This window comes from Macrosteles quadrilineatus, unplaced genomic scaffold (genome assembly GCF_028750875.1).
Source record: "Macrosteles quadrilineatus isolate MER2022 unplaced genomic scaffold, UCM_ALF_1.0 Scaffold_2__2_contigs__length_208266976, whole genome shotgun sequence".
Lineage (NCBI taxonomy): Eukaryota > Metazoa > Arthropoda > Insecta > Hemiptera > Cicadellidae > Macrosteles > Macrosteles quadrilineatus.
In genome coordinates this window covers 92552420-92571783 of record NW_026542595.1, presented here as the reverse complement: position 1 = coordinate 92571783, position 19364 = coordinate 92552420, and the positions used below count along the sequence as shown (strand labels likewise).

Genomic DNA, 19364 nt, shown 5'->3' with positions numbered 1-19364 from the left:
TATTTTCTTTTACTTTTTTTTGTTCTTACAAGTAAACAGTTCTACAACACTTTTTTGGGATCTGTCAATTGTTTTCATTTGTTCCTAGTAATGTACTGAAAAAGAAAATATACTTTTGTATAGTGGAACACAATTTATACAGCTCTAAAGTAACCCACATACATACAGTCAAAAATGGCCTGCCAGTACAGAGATTTGTAGCTGCCAGATGCAGGGTTAAGTTAGTAAATTAGGATTAAGTTAGTCCTTCCAGTTTGATTTTGTTACAAATTGGATGTTTTGTGTATTCTACAGAAATCAATTATTTACAACAGCACACACTGTCCGTGGCTCAATTCAACCACATTCACATTCATCCTAAAACTGGCGTTACAACTTTAACAAGAGAATGTAATGTCTAGGGTTATCAGTTAAAGGTAGGGTAATGCTTCATGGGTAAAGGTTTAGTGCAGAGCTGTCAAATATGCATCATATTGTTCTCAATCTGTGCAGGTAGCTTTTGAAAACCATTGAGTTTCACTTCAGTAGTTTAGGCCTATACAAAGACGTAATTTAACCAATTCTTACGTTTAAACAAACCTTAAACTTCAACAACAGCGCTTGGCTTGATTTCAAAGTTCATTAGTCACCCAAGTTAGAACCTAGGTCAAGCTACCTTAGTGAATTGGCAATAGTAGTATTTTAAAGTAGCTACCTGTTCAATATTTATTTTAGTAAATAAAAAGATTAAACTAAAAGCCCTTGTCGGAGCTATCTGAGGCAAATAGTGTAACTTAGATGAGTACATTAACACGTTCGCTACGAGAATCCCATTGGCGTGGCAATCGGAAATGTGCCGCAGCCTCGGCGCGCCAGTGAATCAGCGAACGCAATAGGCATTAAAATATTTAAGTCTTGACAGCAGCAAAACAGCTGTACCGGGGGGGGGGGGGGGGGAACGAAGTGGACTGAAGAACTGGATTGGTGGGTGAAGTGTGGGGGGTGATGATGTTAAATTGGCGGGAATTCGGGAATTGTAGTGGGAATGAACAGGGTAATGCTAATAGGTTTGAATAACTTAGCTGTGTCTGGACCAAACTTAGGTTAGGCGTGCTGAAACTACTACCAATATTTTTAGGAAGATTGCTGGGGACCAGAGAGACGGAGACTTTTTACCCAGATCAGAACACCTTCCTAGCCAGCTTTGATTTACACTAATTTAATTTACTACTTAAATATAGGCCTATCCTTCCAAACTCTAAGAACTGAACATGGTGAATCAGTTACAAATACTGCTGAGTGAAAGACATTGTCTGTAGATTAATTACTGAAGGTGAAATATTAATGAATTTAATTGAGAAATGGTATGGAACAATCTGGGGACATGTGATTAAAATTTATGTTTGAAAAGGCTCACTGCTAAAGACTAATTCCTACATTTCAATGTTGGGTGGGTAGAGCGTTAATGCAGTCGCGGTCACGAGTTGGTCATGCAGCCCGGCTTCGCGAAATGCTCACACTATAACAAATATAGCGTGCCGCTATGCGTCACACAGCAGTGGTAATGGTGCTGTGTTACCCCGAGTGGGCGTACTTCACTGAAAAACTCACAGATAGCGCCTGGATCCTTAGTCATTGTTTTTTTAATGTGGTTCGAAGAGAAAAAATCCCCGAAAACGGGGCAAAAAGCGTTGCCAGACGTGATTTTCCAGGTTATTTGCTGCTAAATACAGTAAATACAAAAGGTTGACCAGTCAACTTTACAATAACTCTCTGTTTAAGGTTATGAGACCCAATGTACTCACTCGAGTAAGTGAATATGTGCCAGAAATAGTTTCATATATTGAGAAGATAATAGAGAATGGACTGGCGTACGAGTCCAACGGTTCTGTCTACTTTGACGTGAAGACCTTTGATGCCAGATCCAACCACTTCTACGCCAAACTTGTCCCAGAGGCTTACGGAGACCAGGAATCTCTTCAGTCTGGGGAAGGTTAGTAATATTGTATAATTCATGGCAGTAACAGTAATCAACAATCAGCTATTTATTTTAAATGGTTGAAATTTCATAATTAATTATTTAAACATTAATGTTCAGTGTATCGGACGTCACAAGTAGCATGGAAAAAAACGGTCTAACATGTCCTGCAACCTAGCCTGGTAAAAATTGTATTAAGTCATATTGACCAGTGTTGGGAAGTAGCGCGCTACAAGTAGCGACGCTACAGTAGCGCGCTACTTTTTTTGTAGCGTTAGCTGTAGCTACGCTACTTTTAAGATTTTGTAGCTTTAGCTGTAGCTAGCTACATTTTTAAAGTAGTTGTAGCGGAATTTTAGCTACTTTTCTCGCTACATTAACATTGTTTGAGATAGTGATTTTTATCATAACCTCAACCTTACGTGAAACAACCTCTTTCAAACTGAGATTAAAAAAAAAAAATTGGCCTACTTTCTTGGCTTCATACAGCTGGTTGCAGCCGTTTCATTCCCTATTACAACGTTGTGTGGACATGGAGGCCATTAAATGAGTGTTATCCACATTTTTGGCTCTCATTTCCTTAATTTACTACTCTATGATTACTGTCAGATAAAATAAAATCACTAGATGCAGACGACGTTTAAACGTTACCGGTGACAAGAGAAGCTATTGAATGCTTGCAAGTGATTGACAGGGAAATTAGTAGTCAATTTAGTTTCTTTATTACATCGATAGTGTTTCAACTTGGGTTTTAATGGAAACCAAAAACCAACACTACCTTAAAATAATGAGAAAGCTGGTCTATCAACCTTTTTGCTTCAGCTGTTGATATTGGTTCATCATCACAAGCCCTTCCTTGGTTAGATTACGAAGATTGTTCAAAGGTTTACTAAATTAACAGAGAGGAAATTACTTGAGATTTAAGATATGCCTAGATATTACATGATAATTGTAACGAAAAAATCCCCATATAACATGAAACTTATATTGAAAAAATAGCATAGTTTGCTCCTGCTAACAGCTCTTGTATAGGACTATTCCTAGGCTATGCTATGGTTTAAGAAGAATGCCAAGTTCCAAGTTCAATTATTATGAATATATCTGTTTAGTCCTTGCAAGAACAAGCCTACTATAGCCAACTTGTTACATAGCCAAGTAGGCCTACATGTTATTTTCAAATTTGTTACTTTACAAGTTTCAACATGTTTAAATTAAAAGCCGATTTCAGTATGAGTTGCTGAATACTGTTTTCTGTACCAACTAGGTTGAAGCACAATTTGCCCTATGCATAATGACAATAAAGGACGATTTCTTGACATTGAAAAGTGTTATTCATAGAACAAGTAACTTATCACTATGTTTAAAAGTTATAGCAATGTCGTTTTTAACATTAAAAGAAAAGAAAGGCAATAAACTCCAATTTCAGTAGGCTAGGCTCTTTAACACAAAAAATATTTTTAAATAATCATTTTACAGTTTTATTGGTCTTAATTGTTGATATAAGACATCTATAAATGAATCTATATTTAAGAAATAAAATGAGCTTTTAAAATATAGTTTGGTTATGTGTCCTTTGAACTTAATGAAATTTACATAAGTTGCTTAAAAATAATGCAATAAGTTATTTAAAAATAAGTAGGTACTTAATATGATGGGACACCCAACTATTTGTTTCTGTTGTTGTAATGTTCGGTTTATAATGCCAACAAATTAAATACACTCTAGGAATAATTTGTTTTCCAAGTAATGTTAGTTAATGTGACATTTTTTGTTTAAATGTTTGTTCAATAAAAATGAAGTTGAAATTAATTTTACATTTACCTAATGTGCGTGGAATAAAAAGTAACGTCTTTGGAAAAGTAGCTAAAATTGTAGCTGTAGCTACATTTCATTGTAGCTGTAGTTGTAGCTAGCTACTTTTTCGGAACTGTAGCTGTAGCTGTAGCTAAGCTACTTTTTAGGAAATGTAGCAGTAGTTGTAGCTAGCTACATTTTAAAAGTAGCTTCCCCAACACTGATATTGACGACTAAACTGTATAGGCCTAAAGCCTTGCCAGGAGTTTGGATCTTCAGTTCTTGGTTTTCGTAACCCAGGCTGAGTTCACCTGTCTGTATGAGTGTCTGGATTAAGGCCCCCTGAAATAAATAGTTGACAGAGGAAATCCAAGGGACAAGTGGATAAGTTCAAATTAATTGTGAGTTTCACTTTTGATCAGGCAATTTCTTACTGATTTCTTTTTTTTTTTTGTGCCCACGAAAACTTGTTTTAATAAGGAACTTAATTTTTGTGTTTGTAAAAATATTGAATGAAAACAACAATATTTGATCAATCTAACCTAGAATCCTTGGTGATTGTAGGCCTATTTTTTTAGAGTGGTTAAACATGTATTACAGGGATTAGACAATGGAAAGTTTTTCTTGGCTTTTGATGAATATTGAAAGTGTCTACATCTCTCAGGCCCAATTCACACAGAACGGACGTTAGACGGAGATGTGGCACAGACGAGGCAAAGACATATGTCCCTTCCTCGCCTCTCCATGTAAACAAATTGGTCAATGCACACACAAGTGATGTGGCGCCGGCGGCTGCCCTCCTGCCACCGCCACGGTGCTTCGCCGTCCCGTGGCGTATCGGAAGTGGCATGTCCATAGCGCACCTGTTTTTCGAACTTCAAATATTGTACTTACCAACATTGTTTGTTGTTTTGTGTTTAAAGTAATTGTGAGTTGTTTCGTGTTCTTTTCACTATGCAAGACGTCATTGAATTCAATATCACATTTTGTGAGGAAGTTGAACAATTCCCTTGTTTGTACACGATCAACGACGTTTTAATTAAGTGACATAAATAACTAATTCAGATGATATAAATAACTAATTCAATTGACATAAATAACTAACAGAAATAAGCAAAAACCAAAGAAATAAGCAAGCGTCTAGTCTACATACAAGTTTTCTCGTTACTGTACCGTCTCTTTACCCCCCCCCCCTTCTGTTTGCATTGTACACGCCACGTCTCTGCCATGTCCATGCCTCGTCCATGTCACGTCTCCGCCTGACGTCCATTCTGTGTGAATTGGGCCTCAGAGATCCCTGATCCCTGGGGAAAGTCCCTGACATTTTAGTCGGGTCTCAGATGTCCCTGTAAACCAACAGAATTGAATAGGCCTAATTTATCTCCAATTTTTAACTTGTCTTTAATATTTTAATTGTGTACTCATAGAATTAAAAAGTTCTCTAAACCACAAGATATCTTTCAATATTCTGTATAAAGTTTTTTTTTTAGTTTGAAGCGTGACGAGTAAAGAGGTAGCTGGGAGTTGTGCTTAAACCTCTTAACTTTACACATTAACTATGCTTTTCAGAGTCAATGAAGCAACGTTTGTGAGAGTTATACAATCTCTTGCTGTGCTAAAAATCATACTTTGGTTCTGCTATATTAAAAAGATATAAATATTTTAGAAAACTTAATAAAAAGCTTGATTTGAGCCGAGTAATGAAATATTTGCTCAATAATACTCGGATCACTCACACACTCCTACAATATTTCATAAGGAACAGGTTTTTCAATGTATTACAACGCTACAAGTTGAAATTTGTCCACGTGTAGGAGACCTAGGGCCTGGAGATGCAGAGAAGCGATCACCCACAGACTTTGCTCTATGGAAGAAGTCCAAGCCGGGAGAGCCATGGTGGGAGTCGCCGTGGGGCCGAGGACGGCCAGGGTGGCACATAGAGTGTTCAGCCATGGCCTCGGCCATCTGCGGCCCGGTGCTCGACATCCATACTGGCGGAGTCGACCTCAAGTTTCCACATCATGATAACGAGCTCGCCCAGTCAGAGGTGTGTACTGTGTGGCTGGATGATGTACCGTACAATAGTTCTTTGTCTACAGTTGTCATACAAGGTGGCACAAAATTCACTAGAATTAGTTTGCAAAACAGCTGATTTTATAAACATTACTTTGATCTTTTTTGGAAATTTTGTTTAGAACAGTTGTCATCTGGGCTGAGGAAAAGTAGTGGCCAAAGTGAAACTTGGAGCCAAGAAATCATAATCTACTTGCAGACCATTTCCTGTAGAATAGGCCTACAAATCAACTCAAATAAACTGAGCCAGGATTTTGTTTTGATCAGTTGTCATTCAAAGTAAACAAAGCAAAATGTTGAGATATCAGCTGTTTAGAAAAACTAATTCTATTAATCAAAATCTAACTTTCTTTGTATTTCAACTGTAGACAATTAGTTCATCATTTTACTATTGACCGACAGAAGTCGACACCAATCCCTTCCACTTTAGTATCAAAAAGTCAATTGTTTATTTTAATAATAGAGAACAATACTTGTGTAATTAAGGACTCAACATGAACTATTTCAAGCTGTTAGATTCTCAATCAGTATCAGCACAGACCCAAAACAGATGTTAAGAATGAATAATTACGGTCTGGCCTGGCATCATTTGTACATTGATTGATATTGTCTGAGCTGCTACGGATTAATAAAACACTTTTCTTGCAGGTGTTTTAGAAACTTTATTTATTTATTTGTATTTTATTTAGCGAGTATAATCCTCAAACGACAAACCACAGTTTTCAAAAAGACGTACAATTAAAATAAATCATAGTAAATTAAGTTTTGTATAAATTTCTTTAGGAATGGAAATTTTTCTTCACATATGGTTAGTAAAATAGCACTTTCAGAAGGTGTGTTGAGAGAAATATTTTGTGAAATATGGTAAATTATACCTGTCAACAAGTAAATTGTAAAACGGACTAGCCACTTTAAAGCAGTGATTGCCTGAATATATTTAAAAAATAATATAAATCATTGTTTTCATTTTATCTACTACAGTAGACCCTCTCTTAACTACCACTCGTATTAAACGAATCTGCAAGGGCAAAACAGGAATTTAGTTTATCTGCGAGAGTTTTGTTCTTATTCTTAGGCCCTACTTAAGTAATAAGAAAATAGATTCCATTTTTATAACTGGAAAAATAAAATACTGTTTTGATTTAGGTCTAGATTTGTTATGAATTACACTGTGAACTTACACAAGGAAAAGCAAAAGCCCAAATAAAAAACGTCACTTTTTTATTAACTTTACACATACTTAAAAGGTTTGAATAATTTTATTTCATTTATACGTGCATGTATTGATAAATACATAAATATTAATCAGCCTGGTCAAAATTAAGCTTTGTGATTGTTTTACCTAACAAATTAAATCCTTTTTTTAAAGAATAAAATTTGCAGTACTGTATAGAAACTACTGTATAGAACTACTGTTAGAACTACTGTGTTACTGTATAGAATTGAGACATATTATTTTTGAGGTACAGTTAATGGGTCTGCAAGTGTTCAGTATTTCACATGTTAACATAGTTACCCGTTTTTAATGACCTTTTAGTTTATCCTACTTAGGTCCGGTACCATAAGTGTCGGTTAATCTAATGTGTCTCTAAAAAGACAGTTTACAAAAATGTTATCATTCAGTTAGCATTTCTTATAAAACTAACTGTATCCAAACCATCATCCAAGCTATTCAAACAGATTTACTGTAGTTGCTGGACTGAAGTGTTTAAAATGGTATCTCGCTGAAACATCCAACATTTGAATGTTACAATTTGGAACTGATGACATGTACTGTAAAACCCGTGGTAACTGTTGAATTACTTTTTCACCTAGGGTACCTGTACTCTAGCATGGTTGGGTTTGTGCAGGCATACTTTGACAACGAAAAGTGGGTGAGGTACTTCCTACACTCTGGACATCTGACCATCCAGGGCTGCAAGATGTCAAAGTCTCTCAAGAACTTTGTCACCATCGCTGACGCTCTCAAGAGGCATTCAGCTCGTCAGCTTAGGTAGCTTCTATTGTATGTGTGTATAAACTGTACTTGTATGTTTTGTATTGTTTTCTATGTCCATGGCATTTTAAAACGTTTTTTGTCAGGCAACAATCTGAAACCTGTTCTTGTTTCTATCTAATGTCACTTTGTCCCATTTTGTGAGGAAGCGTCATTAACGATCACTAATAAGTGATAACATTATAAAATGTTTAAATAACAGTTCAATGAAAAGGTACTACTATTTTTTAGTCTGCTGCTAAAAAAAAAACACACACACACACAAAAAATCTTGTAGGTTAAGTTTTAAAGGCCTATATTTGAAAGAAAAATTAAATTTAACCAATGTTATGGGGAAAAACTTTTTTAATATTGTTCAAAAAAGGAAAACCAGTTTTGGAAAATGTATTATTGGTGTAAAAACCTCTTCCCAAAACCTTTATATGTAACATTTTAGGGAAACAAGTTGTAACTTCTGGGGACCTTAAGTCAAAAGGTACAAAAGATACGTTGGTAGACCTAGGCTAGAATACTACAGTTATTTCCCCGTTGGTAAATTTACTAATAGTTGGTAACTGTCACCATACACTTAATATATATATATTTATTTTTTAAATTTAGTGTTCTATATGCTGTTAAAATAATGGAATGGATACTCTTCCAGGTTGGCATTCCTGCTTCATTCATGGAAAGACAGTTTGGACTACAGTGATAACACCATGGATCTAGCAATCAGCTATGAAAAAATGTTAAATGTAAGTAATAGATCATTTAGATCGTTTTCAAACAATCATTTAGACGAATATTTTAGCTACCAAATCAATCAGAATTTTTTTTAAATTCATTGATTAGCTTATTTAGTTTGTTTCATCATTAAGAGGTGATATTGGTTTCAGTACCCATTCAATAACTTTCCATGTTCAATACTTGGATAGTGCTTGATTACTAGAAATTATTATGCACCGTCGACAATACATTGTTATTGTGAACGATATTGCTAAAAAAGAAAAGTATCACTTAAATATAGATTCAAAAGATCTATTTGTAGCTTTGTAGTATTTATTTCTTAGGTCAGTGTAGCTTGTTATTTTTATTCTTAGCGCTACAGTCAGAGTATATAGTGTAGTGTACATGTAATTTAAAAATAACATCCCACGATCCCTTAACATGCCACACTCTGTTGTGAAATATATCCGAGACTAGAAAAGATCTTCTGCATGAGCAAAGGATACTCCAAAAATGAGGTGACTTTAAAATGATTATTGAAGGCTGAGGCTATTGTCACTGGGAAAACAAGTAAAAACAGTGTCTGTTAGAATAAGGCCATTTTTTTATGTTTGCTTGCCTTTAATCGATTGTCCCAAAACTTTCCCAACATGCTAAAAATTCTCAGAACACACCCAAACTGTCAAACATGTGCCTCTTATTCACTCATTCAGTGTAAAAAATCTCCTTAAAAACTATTTAAAATTATTAAAAACGCCAAATAGTTCAGAAATTATTTGTTTATCAAACCGCTAGTGATATTTTAGTGGTCAGTTGTATCTAAATTGTCAAAGATGTTGTAAGCAATGTTCAATTGTCTGTATCTCTGTACTATATTGTGTCCAGGAGTTTTTCCTGTCAGTGAAGGCTTTGACCCGTCACCTAGCGGGGGGCACTCAACTCAGCAGCTTCCGCAAGTGGGGGCCACCAGAACTGCAGCTGCAGGCAAAGTTTACACAAACCAAGGAGGCAGTTCACTTAGCACTTTGTGGTAAGTAACTTCTGTACTTGTAGAAGTTCCATTACAAATACAATATTTGTTGCAGTGGTTTAATTGCTGTCTACATTACTGACATGATGATACTGATGTATAACATGTTACAGATAATGTAGACACTCGCCCAGTGTTGGAGAGCATCAGAGACTGTATAGCAGCCTGCAATGTGTACATGAGGGGAGGACAACCTGTCTGTCTGTTGCTCAGAGACATTGCTGCCTACATTACTGACATGATGATGCTAGGATACTGATGTATAACATGTTACAGATAATGTAGACACTCGCCCAGTGTTGGAGAGCATCAGGGACTGTATAGCAGCCTGCAATGTGTACATGAGGGGAGGACAAGCTGACTGTCTGTTGCTCAGAGACATTGCTGCCTACATTACTGACATGATGATACTGATGTATAACATGTTACAGATAATGTAGACACTCGCCCAGTGTTGGAGAGCATCAGAGACTGTATAGCAGCCTGCAATGTGTACATGAGGGGAGGACAACCTGACTGTCTGTTGCTCAGAGACATTGCTGCCTACATTACTGACATGATGATACTGATGTATAACATGTTACAGATAATGTAGACACTCGTCCAGTGTTGGAGAGCATCAGGGACTGTATAGCAGCCTGCAATGTGTACATGAGGGGAGGACAACCTGACTGTCTGTTGCTCAGAGACATTGCTGCCTACATTACTGACATGATGATACTGATGTATAACATGTTACAGATAATGTAGACACTCGTCCAGTGTTGGAGAGCATCAGGGACTGTATAGCAGCCTGCAATGTGTACATGAGGGGAGGACAACCTGACTGTCTGTTGCTCAGAGACATTGCTGCCTACATTACTGACATGATGATACTGATGTATAACATGTTACAGATAATGTAGACACTCGCCCAGTGTTGGAGAGCATCAGAGACTGTATAGCAGCCTGCAATGTGTACATGAGGGGAGGACAACCTGACTGTCTGTTGCTCAGAGACATTGCTGCCTACATTACTGACATGATGATACTGATGTATAACATGTTACAGATAATGTAGACACTCGTCCAGTGTTGGAGAGCATCAGGGACTGTATAGCAGCCTGCAATGTGTACATGAGGGGAGGACAAGCTGACTGTCTGTTGCTCAGAGACATTGCTGCCTACATTACTGACATGATGATACTGATGTATAACATGTTACAGATAATGTAGACACTCGTCCAGTGTTGGAGAGCATCAGGGACTGTATAGCAGCCTGCAATGTGTACATGAGGGGAGGACAAGCTGACTGTCTGTTGCTCAGAGACATTGCTGTCTACATTACTGACATGATGATACTAGGACACTGGTGTATAACATGTTACAGATAATGTAGACACTCGCCCAGTGTTGGAGAGCATGAGAGACTGTATAGCAGCCTGCAATGTGTACATGAGGGGAGGACAACCTGACTGTCTGTTGCTCAGAGACATTGCTGCCTACATTACTGACATGATGATACTGATGTATAACATGTTACAGATAATGTAGACACTCGTCCAGTGTTGGAGAGCATCAGGGACTGTATAGCAGCCTGCAATGTGTACATGAGGGGAGGACAAGCTGACTGTCTGTTGCTCAGAGACATTGCTGCCTACATTACTGACATGATGATACTGATGTATAACATGTTACAGATAATGTAGACACTCGTCCAGTGTTGGAGAGCATCAGGGACTGTATAGCAGCCTGCAATGTGTACATGAGGGGAGGACAAGCTGACTGTCTGTTGCTCAGAGACATTGCTGTCTACATTACTGACATGATGATACTAGGACACTGGTGTATAACATGTTACAGATAATGTAGACACTCGTCCAGTGTTGGAGAGCATCAGGGACTGTTTAGCAGCCTGCAATGTGTACATGAGGGGAGGACAAGCTGACTGTCTGTTGCTCAGAGACATTGCTGCCTACATTACTGACATGATGATACTGGTGTATAACATGTTACAGATAATGTAGACACTCGCCCAGTGTTGGAGAGCATCAGAGACTGTATAGCAGCCTGCAATGTGTACATGATGGGAGGACAACCTGTCTGTCTGTTGCTCAGAGACATTGCTGCCTACATTACTGACATGATGATGCTAGGATACTGATGTATAGCATGTTACAGATAATGTAGACACTCGTCCAGTGTTGGAGAGCATCAGGGACTGTATAGCAGCCTGCAATGTGTACATGAGGGGAGGACAAGCTGACTGTCTGTTGCTCAGAGACATTGCTGCCTACATTACTGACATGATGATACTGATGTATAACATGTTACAGATAATGTAGACACTCGTCCAGTGTTGGAGAGCATCAGGGACTGTATAGCAGCCTGCAATGTGTACATGAGGGGAGGACAACCTGACTGTCTGTTGCTCAGAGACATTGCTGCCTACATTACTCATATGATGAGGATATTTGGAACTATTACTACCACTGATGATATTGGCTTCCCTGTTTCATCGTCTACTTCAGGCAATGTGAGTATTTTCCTATCAATACAGTGGGCTCCCTCTTATTCGAACTCCTCGGGAACGAGGCCAGTGCGTATAACGGGTTTTCCGGTTAAACCAACGTCCCCAAAAACTGGTTAAAACGGACCGTTTAAATGCATATTGGATCCATTATTTGACTTAAATTTAGGAGAGCATTGTATTTAGACTCGTGATCCCTGGTCTCAAATCTTTCCCTCGAGAACAGTTGTTTCAGTACCGCCCACTTCCTGCTGATCTAGTCCGGTTAAACCTGTGTGCTGATAAAAATTTTCCAGTTAAAGAGATGTCATTTTAGCCGAGTGTTGTCCGGTTAAAAGGTGTCCGAATAAGAGGGAGTCTACTGTATAACATTTATAAGGGATGTTTTGATTCTTCATGGAGGTTTATTCTTCTTTTATTTTTTTTATTTAAAGAGGTTGGCGGCCTCTTTTAACCTTGCATTTGCCCGTCCACATAGACTATAGATCTGTGCGTGGAACGTATCCAAAGCAAGGGGTGAGCCGGTACAGTACGAAGGTGAACTGTACTGATAAACTTTAGTGGCTGTGACAAGGATCCGAACCCACGACATCGCTGCCTTGGTCCTGAAGTCCGTGACGCTACCAACTGAGCCACCGACTCACCAACAACATTATCTTTCGTGCATTAGTAAAAGAATTGATCGTGTAGAGTTGATGCTGAACAAATCTGCGAAGGTTGTGCGATTGAAAAATATAATAGTTGTATAGAAATAGTATCCTAGTTAATTCGGGGAAAAATCACTCTAACTCTGACGATTGTATGCCTTGTATCTACTTCCTTGAACAAAGCGTATTTGATTTGATTTTATGCAAGATTTTCATACATTTTCATGGAGAGGCTATAAAATCAAAATATTGTAGATTCAAATTATGGTATAAATTACTCCCGGAACAGGCATAGTAAGTTTTATCTGATGTTTGTTTGTAGGTGGAGGAAATAGTGATGCCATATCTCACTATCATGGCAGAGTTCCGAGACAGTGTGCGAGGTTTGGCACGTCAGCTGAAAGCTACTGACATCCTGACTGAGTGTGACAGACTACGAGATGACACTCTTCCTCAGGTTGGAGTCAGGCTTGAGGATCTTGAAGGTATGTTGATTGTCTGTAAGTACAGGGTGGCGCAAAAAGGATGGTCGTATTAGAACTGCGTAGTATTAGTTGTTGGGGGAGGTTTGGGTCCACTACCGGCCGTCTGTAACTCGACCATGGTACCCAATTTGCAGCGATATGGTGCAGTGGACGGTCGAACACTGCATTTTAGCTGTGGAACAGTTTTTTTTCTTCTTCAGAAACAGTGAATCTTTTATTTCTTCATAACGGCTGTTTCGACAAAATTTTGGCGCAGCCCGAATGGGACTGGTTCCTGTTCGCAGATCAAATCACGTTGGGTGACTGCATCTCAGACAACAGGGTCCGTCGTGGTAAATCTACTGGACGACAGTTACTCCACAAAACAAGGAGACCGTATGAGCGTCAGTACTTCAAAGTCCGCTACGTTCTATTTATATATTTTTTTATTTTTTTATGGTTTTATCGACATAGCCTACTAGCAAATTTGTAACTTACAAGGTTATTTTTTGTAATTGGGAGTTTGAAAGTGTCCAGAAACGTAAGTCAGTAAAATTTATGCGTAAAATCATTTGTGTTATGTTAATTTTAAAACCGACCATCCTTTTTGCGCCACCCTGTATTATAGATTTAACAATAGATTCAGGGTTAACACGTTAAGCGTGTGGCACGGGCTATCTCTACCCGCGGTTCTGGGCACCACTGGGACGGGCGGGAAATGTCCTCCTCCCATGCCTTGGTTCAATGTGAACTCAGCCTCACATGGGGAGCGTTGCGTCCAATTGCCGCTTATGGGGCCAGTTTAATACTTCAATCTAGTATAATTCGTTTTCAGTTCCAACTATTTAATGGCAGTGGGGACTGTTCCAAATTTAGTTCAGTTTTAGGTTTTGTGTTGGTTTATTTCGCTACAGCACTACGGTATACATGTTAAAATGGTTCACAATACAAATAGCTATTGATTTTTTAATGCTGTACTGTAGTTGTAATTGTACGTTCAAAATTGATAACACACTCGTGATAATATTCCGAAGAGGCATCAATCATGAAGTTTTTTAGTAAAGCAGGATGAAATAAAACACAATACATTTAATTTATTCTTATCTCATAAGAAGTTCATTTATAGGTTTATTGATGGTTTGAATCTTAAAATATATTCAATAATATCGAACTGGGGTTTACAGTAACACAAAATTGTTTAAATCTATTTCAACTTTTTAATATTTACACACCCAAACTGCCTATGCTCGATTACAATAATTATGGACAGTGGTATAGTTCAAAATAAACTAATCATGTGATAATTTTGTTAACCATATTATCACACTAAGAAAATTAATATGTTTCTATATCGGTCACTAGGTCGACCTTCTGTGGTAAAATTGGTGGACAAAGAAACACTGATGAAAGAGAGAGAAGCTAAAAAGAAGGCTGAGGCAGAGAAACTCGCTGAGAAAGAGAAGAAGAAGAAAGAAATGGAAGCTGCTCAAGCGTTGAAAGAAGCTCAGAAGAAGATACCTCCACAAGAGATGTTCAAGTCAGAAACTGACAAGTACTCTAAATTTGATGACAAGGTAATATTTCTGGGTACAAATGTATCTCAGTTGTGTTTTATGAGAAACTTCATTTAGAAAAGCATGAAATAGTGTTATAAAAGTGATAAATGTAAATAATATGCACCCAATCAAAACTCATAAGCTTAAAATTAATTGATTAGTAGATTAGTGTGAGCCAGAAATAATTTTTGACACAAGTTTGGGTTTGTCGATTTGTGTTCAAAGTGTGCGATCAGCATAATTGTAGAGTTGAGTTTTAATTCTCGTCATATTATCGCAATCGTGGAAAGCTCCTCAATTTGGCCACAAATTTTACGGGAGGTTGTTGATTTATCTTCACAACTCCTCCGTAAACTTATATGGTGAAATGTTGAAATTATATTGGTGTGTTATATTGTGTAATCAAATTTTATGCTTATAGGGTATTCCAACTCATGATCACGAAGGTAAAGAGCTCAGTAAAGGTCAGGTCAAGAAGCTTCAAAAGCTGTGGCAGGCACAAGAGAAGAAGTATTTAGAGTACCAAACCTCCAACGGCCATGCTCCTGCGTCATGATGGGTGATATGGGGTCACTAAGTCCTGGTGATATTGAACACTATGTGCCGGTGATATGGGATCACTTATGTGCTAGTGATATGGGGTCATCTTAAAAGGGTATCAACTACTCACCTCTACTTAAAGGCCTTTCAGTATTGAATTGCGTGGATTTTACATCAGGGGTATAACTTGCATAGACTGACCTAAAGATTTTATATTTTTATTTTTACTAAATATTTATACTGTGCTAATATTTTGATATCAATGTGATTGTTGTTTTGAGTTTTCTTATTGATTGTGTTAAAAGGAAAATGATTTACTTATAAGGTTATTTAGTAATTTATTTGAATACTATACTTGCAATTCAATGTCTATTTAGTCCATTACATATTTTAAAATATAAATACAGTATGAAAAATATTTGTGTTTGGAAAGCGTTGAAATGTACTGCGCTGTACAGTACTCGTATTATTTTATCCCAATGCTCCTACAGGTTTAGTTCTTCTTCCAAAGAATAAACTATAAAAAATATTGTTAGTCTATGTTTATTAGCATAAACAATTTATTTTCTCATTGTTAGCAAAAATTGTGTTACTTATATGTCTGACATTTTGGGATGATATTTTAGTAACATCTTTACTGTTTTCAGGTTAAATTAAATTTATTTTAGCATATGTCTTGTTTAAAAAGAAGGGTTGAATTAAAATCAATGTTTGGTTTTTAACTGTATAATGTAAAATTTTCTAGATAAAGGTATCAGATTGATTACATTTATTGGGTAAAATTGCTTGTAATTTATTTGTGAAGAGCTATTTATTGCCTTTTTGCTCTGGTTTACATTTGTACATAAAAATTAAAATATGATTTAATTTTTAATGATCAAGTACCATTATTTTTCCTTGGTAGTTTTTCACATAAAAACTCTGTTAAAATAATTTTAAGTGGCCGCCTACTTTTTTTTACATTGTTTTCATGGACTAAAAATGGAAAAGTTATAGAAAATATAGTAGATATTTATAATTTAGGTTTTTCAAATCACCATTAGGTATTCTTATAATTTGTTTAAACATTTTACCTTAAATTAGTTTTAATAATATGACTCCAAAACAATATTTTATACTCTATGAGTGTTAATAGTGTATTTTGTACCCAGGGCGGAAAATTAGATTTTGCTGGCTCAAGATAGTTTTTAAATTTGAGTTGAAGCCGAGACAGTTTTTAACGATCGAGTGCTGCAAAACCATTTCAGTCCGTGGTACAAACGCTATTTTTCATCACACTATACCCTATTACCACTATTTACCACAATAATAATAATGCACTTTAACAATCAACACAACTACAACTTTAAGGTTATGTGAAGAAATAATTTAAGGAATCAACAATCATCCTTATATAATATGTGAAGGCGATTTCTACAAAACACTATTCCTCCATTAATAATGGACCGATTTTTACAAACGACGTGTCAAAATAAAGTATTTATTGTGTAGACGCCCCCTTTCAACAATTCCTGTAATAAAAATCCTCGGGCTTTGTCCCACAGGCCATCAAAGTTGGAGTTTCTCCCATAAGGTTAACTTGGGGGAATCTAAATATTTAACTGGAAACTTTGTCCCCACTAATTTGATAGAACGGCTGGGCGTAGAAACTTGGTAGATGTGTCCAAAGAAAGGTCTTGGTCTGTAGATGAGTTATCAAAAGAAAAACTAAGCAAAATCCCTTAGGACTCTGCCCCAGAAGCCTTTAAAGATCCCTCCACAGAGTTGTTTACATTTTGGCCTTGTGAATACTTTTTATAATGAAACAGCTGTTCATTCTTAAATTGTATTTCAAACAACACATATTTATTGGGAGTTACTGAATTCTGCTAAATAAGTATTTGCAATGTTATTTTCTGATTTTAAAATTGATTTTCTTCCTTATCATGTCATGTTTTGCAATATAACGTTCCATTACGAAATCAGTATAAAATCCCTTCATCACAGCAATTCTTGAATTATTTCTTATTGAACTATCTTATATCTGCTGTACCAGTTGGTGTCTGCCTTTTTCACCACTTTTGCCTATATTTTATCATATTATTCTACACATATCAAATATTTATGTAGAAATATCTGCTCTTATCGTGTCTAACAAAATCCAATCATAGGAACCTTGCCTAAAATGGTACCCATCTTGACAAATTATTTGCACCTGCCTATATTACGGACTTTGGCACACTGGGTTGGTAACATTATTGAAATTAACACGACATTTTGGCTGTAAAATATGGTACAAAGAGAAAATACTATTTAAGCAGCTACTGTCATGACAGAAAGGTCATATTTCTTTTAAACTAGATCACATCATCCTTTATAAGATACGTTGATTAAATATGCAAGTAACCGTCAATATTTACGTAACAGCCAATTTACATTATTTTTTGCTTTTTAGAAATGCCACATTGCTATGTCATTTGCATTATTTGTTGCCAATGAAGCCGCACGACCATATGAATGAGGAGGCCCCTAACAGTTCAAGAATAAAAGCCAACTTCACTTCAAGTATTCCACTACACCTAACATTCCGTAGAGAGATTATATTGACAACTTTATGTTATTGATAAGGCTGATACAACTAACTGACACCCCCCATGTCAAGGAATTCCAGCTTTAACAGTAACCCCACAATCAATTTCTCAAAACTATGCTAGAGGGTTCATTCATTGGCACAGAAGTATGATATGAACTGACGCGAAGTGACGAAGGAAAAATAAAACTTACACTGTAACGGATATACCTCCCTTTGAGGTTAGAATATGTTTTCCCAAAAAATATATTTTTTTTTTTCAAATAAAATAATATTACACTGATGAAATCACGAAGTGTTTAACTACAACAGATCCACCAATACGATTTTAATACTATTTAAAGGTTTTTCCAAAGGAAGAGCTACCATATAACATACTAATAATAACTCCGATGACGTACGGTATGGGGAATATTTTATTCATTGAATGATCAACCAAATTTGACAACTAACGCAATTAATATCATTATTGTTTTTACACTTATAACTCTTTAAATAATGCTAATTAAATGCTCAAAATATGTATATTTCACCCTATTTATCGCAGTTAGATGAATTAGCGTAAGCCTTGAGAGTAACCGTCGATTTTGACGGGTTTCAACTAGTAAGATTAAATAGTTGCTAGGCATCGGTGACAGTAAAACAAGTCTACTGCAATGCTATGACTGATTGTGTATTTATGCATTAATGTTTAAAGAAAATAAGCAAACAACTGATTTTCGGCCCTAGGGATGTAAAAAAAAACCTACTCGGCCCCCAAATGATGATGACAGCTGGCATGGACAGAAATACGTAGCTTTCTTCTTCAACAATCTTCCTAAAACACAAAATATTAACCCAAAAATACCTTGGTGAGTCGGTATTCGTCAAACTACATGTTTCGTGCCAACGGCCACATCATCAGGTTCATCCTCTTCTACGATTCTTCATACATTTAAAATTGAAAACACAAAACAAACGTTGACATGACACATTTAACAAAAAACTTTATATTAATTAGAACGTCAACGTGTTTTGTGTTTTCAATTTCAAATGTATGACTAATCATAGAAGAGGAAGTTTTCATCTGATTTCAAAGAACAAACTTTGTTATTAAGTACTAAGTTATTTAAACGTTTATCTCAGGACATATATTTTGAATTGAATGAATAGATTTAATTCAAAATTATAATTTCAGCCTGAATCTGTCTGTTGTATTAAAAAGCGGAGTTTGAAATATAATTAGTAAGTACCCAAGTTCTGCAGTTCTTGAGAAAGAGTTTGAATAACAATTGTTTGTAATAAAAATATATGTTTTCCCAAGTGGTTGGTATAGCGCTAAGAGGGAAACAACACAAAAGGTTTGATGCCTCAAGAGGATCCTGAATAAAAGTGTCGAAACTTGAGTTGTTGAATAAGAATTAGGCCTTAGTTTTGAAGGATCTCCTGCTCTGGTTAATAAGGTAATCCATTCATTGAGAACTCAACAAGCCATCCTGAATACAGTTTTAGTTTGCCATTAATTTATTACTGTGATTTTATGGT

The 19364-nt window shown here is 36.4% G+C and overlaps 1 protein-coding gene across 1 annotated transcript in view; it reads left to right on the top strand.

Annotated features, from left to right (window-relative positions):
* Positions 1 to 15976, top strand: part of LOC128986150 (cysteine--tRNA ligase, cytoplasmic) — a 30999-nt gene extending 15023 nt beyond the window's left edge. Inside the window, exons 6-14 of the mRNA XM_054406320.1 lie at positions 1762 to 1972; positions 5566 to 5798; positions 7675 to 7817; positions 8464 to 8554; positions 9411 to 9555; positions 11871 to 12070; positions 13034 to 13196; positions 14538 to 14749; positions 15153 to 15976. Of these exons, the coding sequence (XP_054262295.1) occupies positions 1762 to 1972; positions 5566 to 5798; positions 7675 to 7817; positions 8464 to 8554; positions 9411 to 9555; positions 11871 to 12070; positions 13034 to 13196; positions 14538 to 14749; positions 15153 to 15287 (1533 nt within the window). The 3' untranslated portion in view covers positions 15288 to 15976. The remainder of the gene's footprint in view (positions 1 to 1761; positions 1973 to 5565; positions 5799 to 7674; positions 7818 to 8463; positions 8555 to 9410; positions 9556 to 11870; positions 12071 to 13033; positions 13197 to 14537; positions 14750 to 15152) is intronic.
* The last annotated feature ends 3388 nt before the right edge of the window (positions 15977 to 19364 follow it).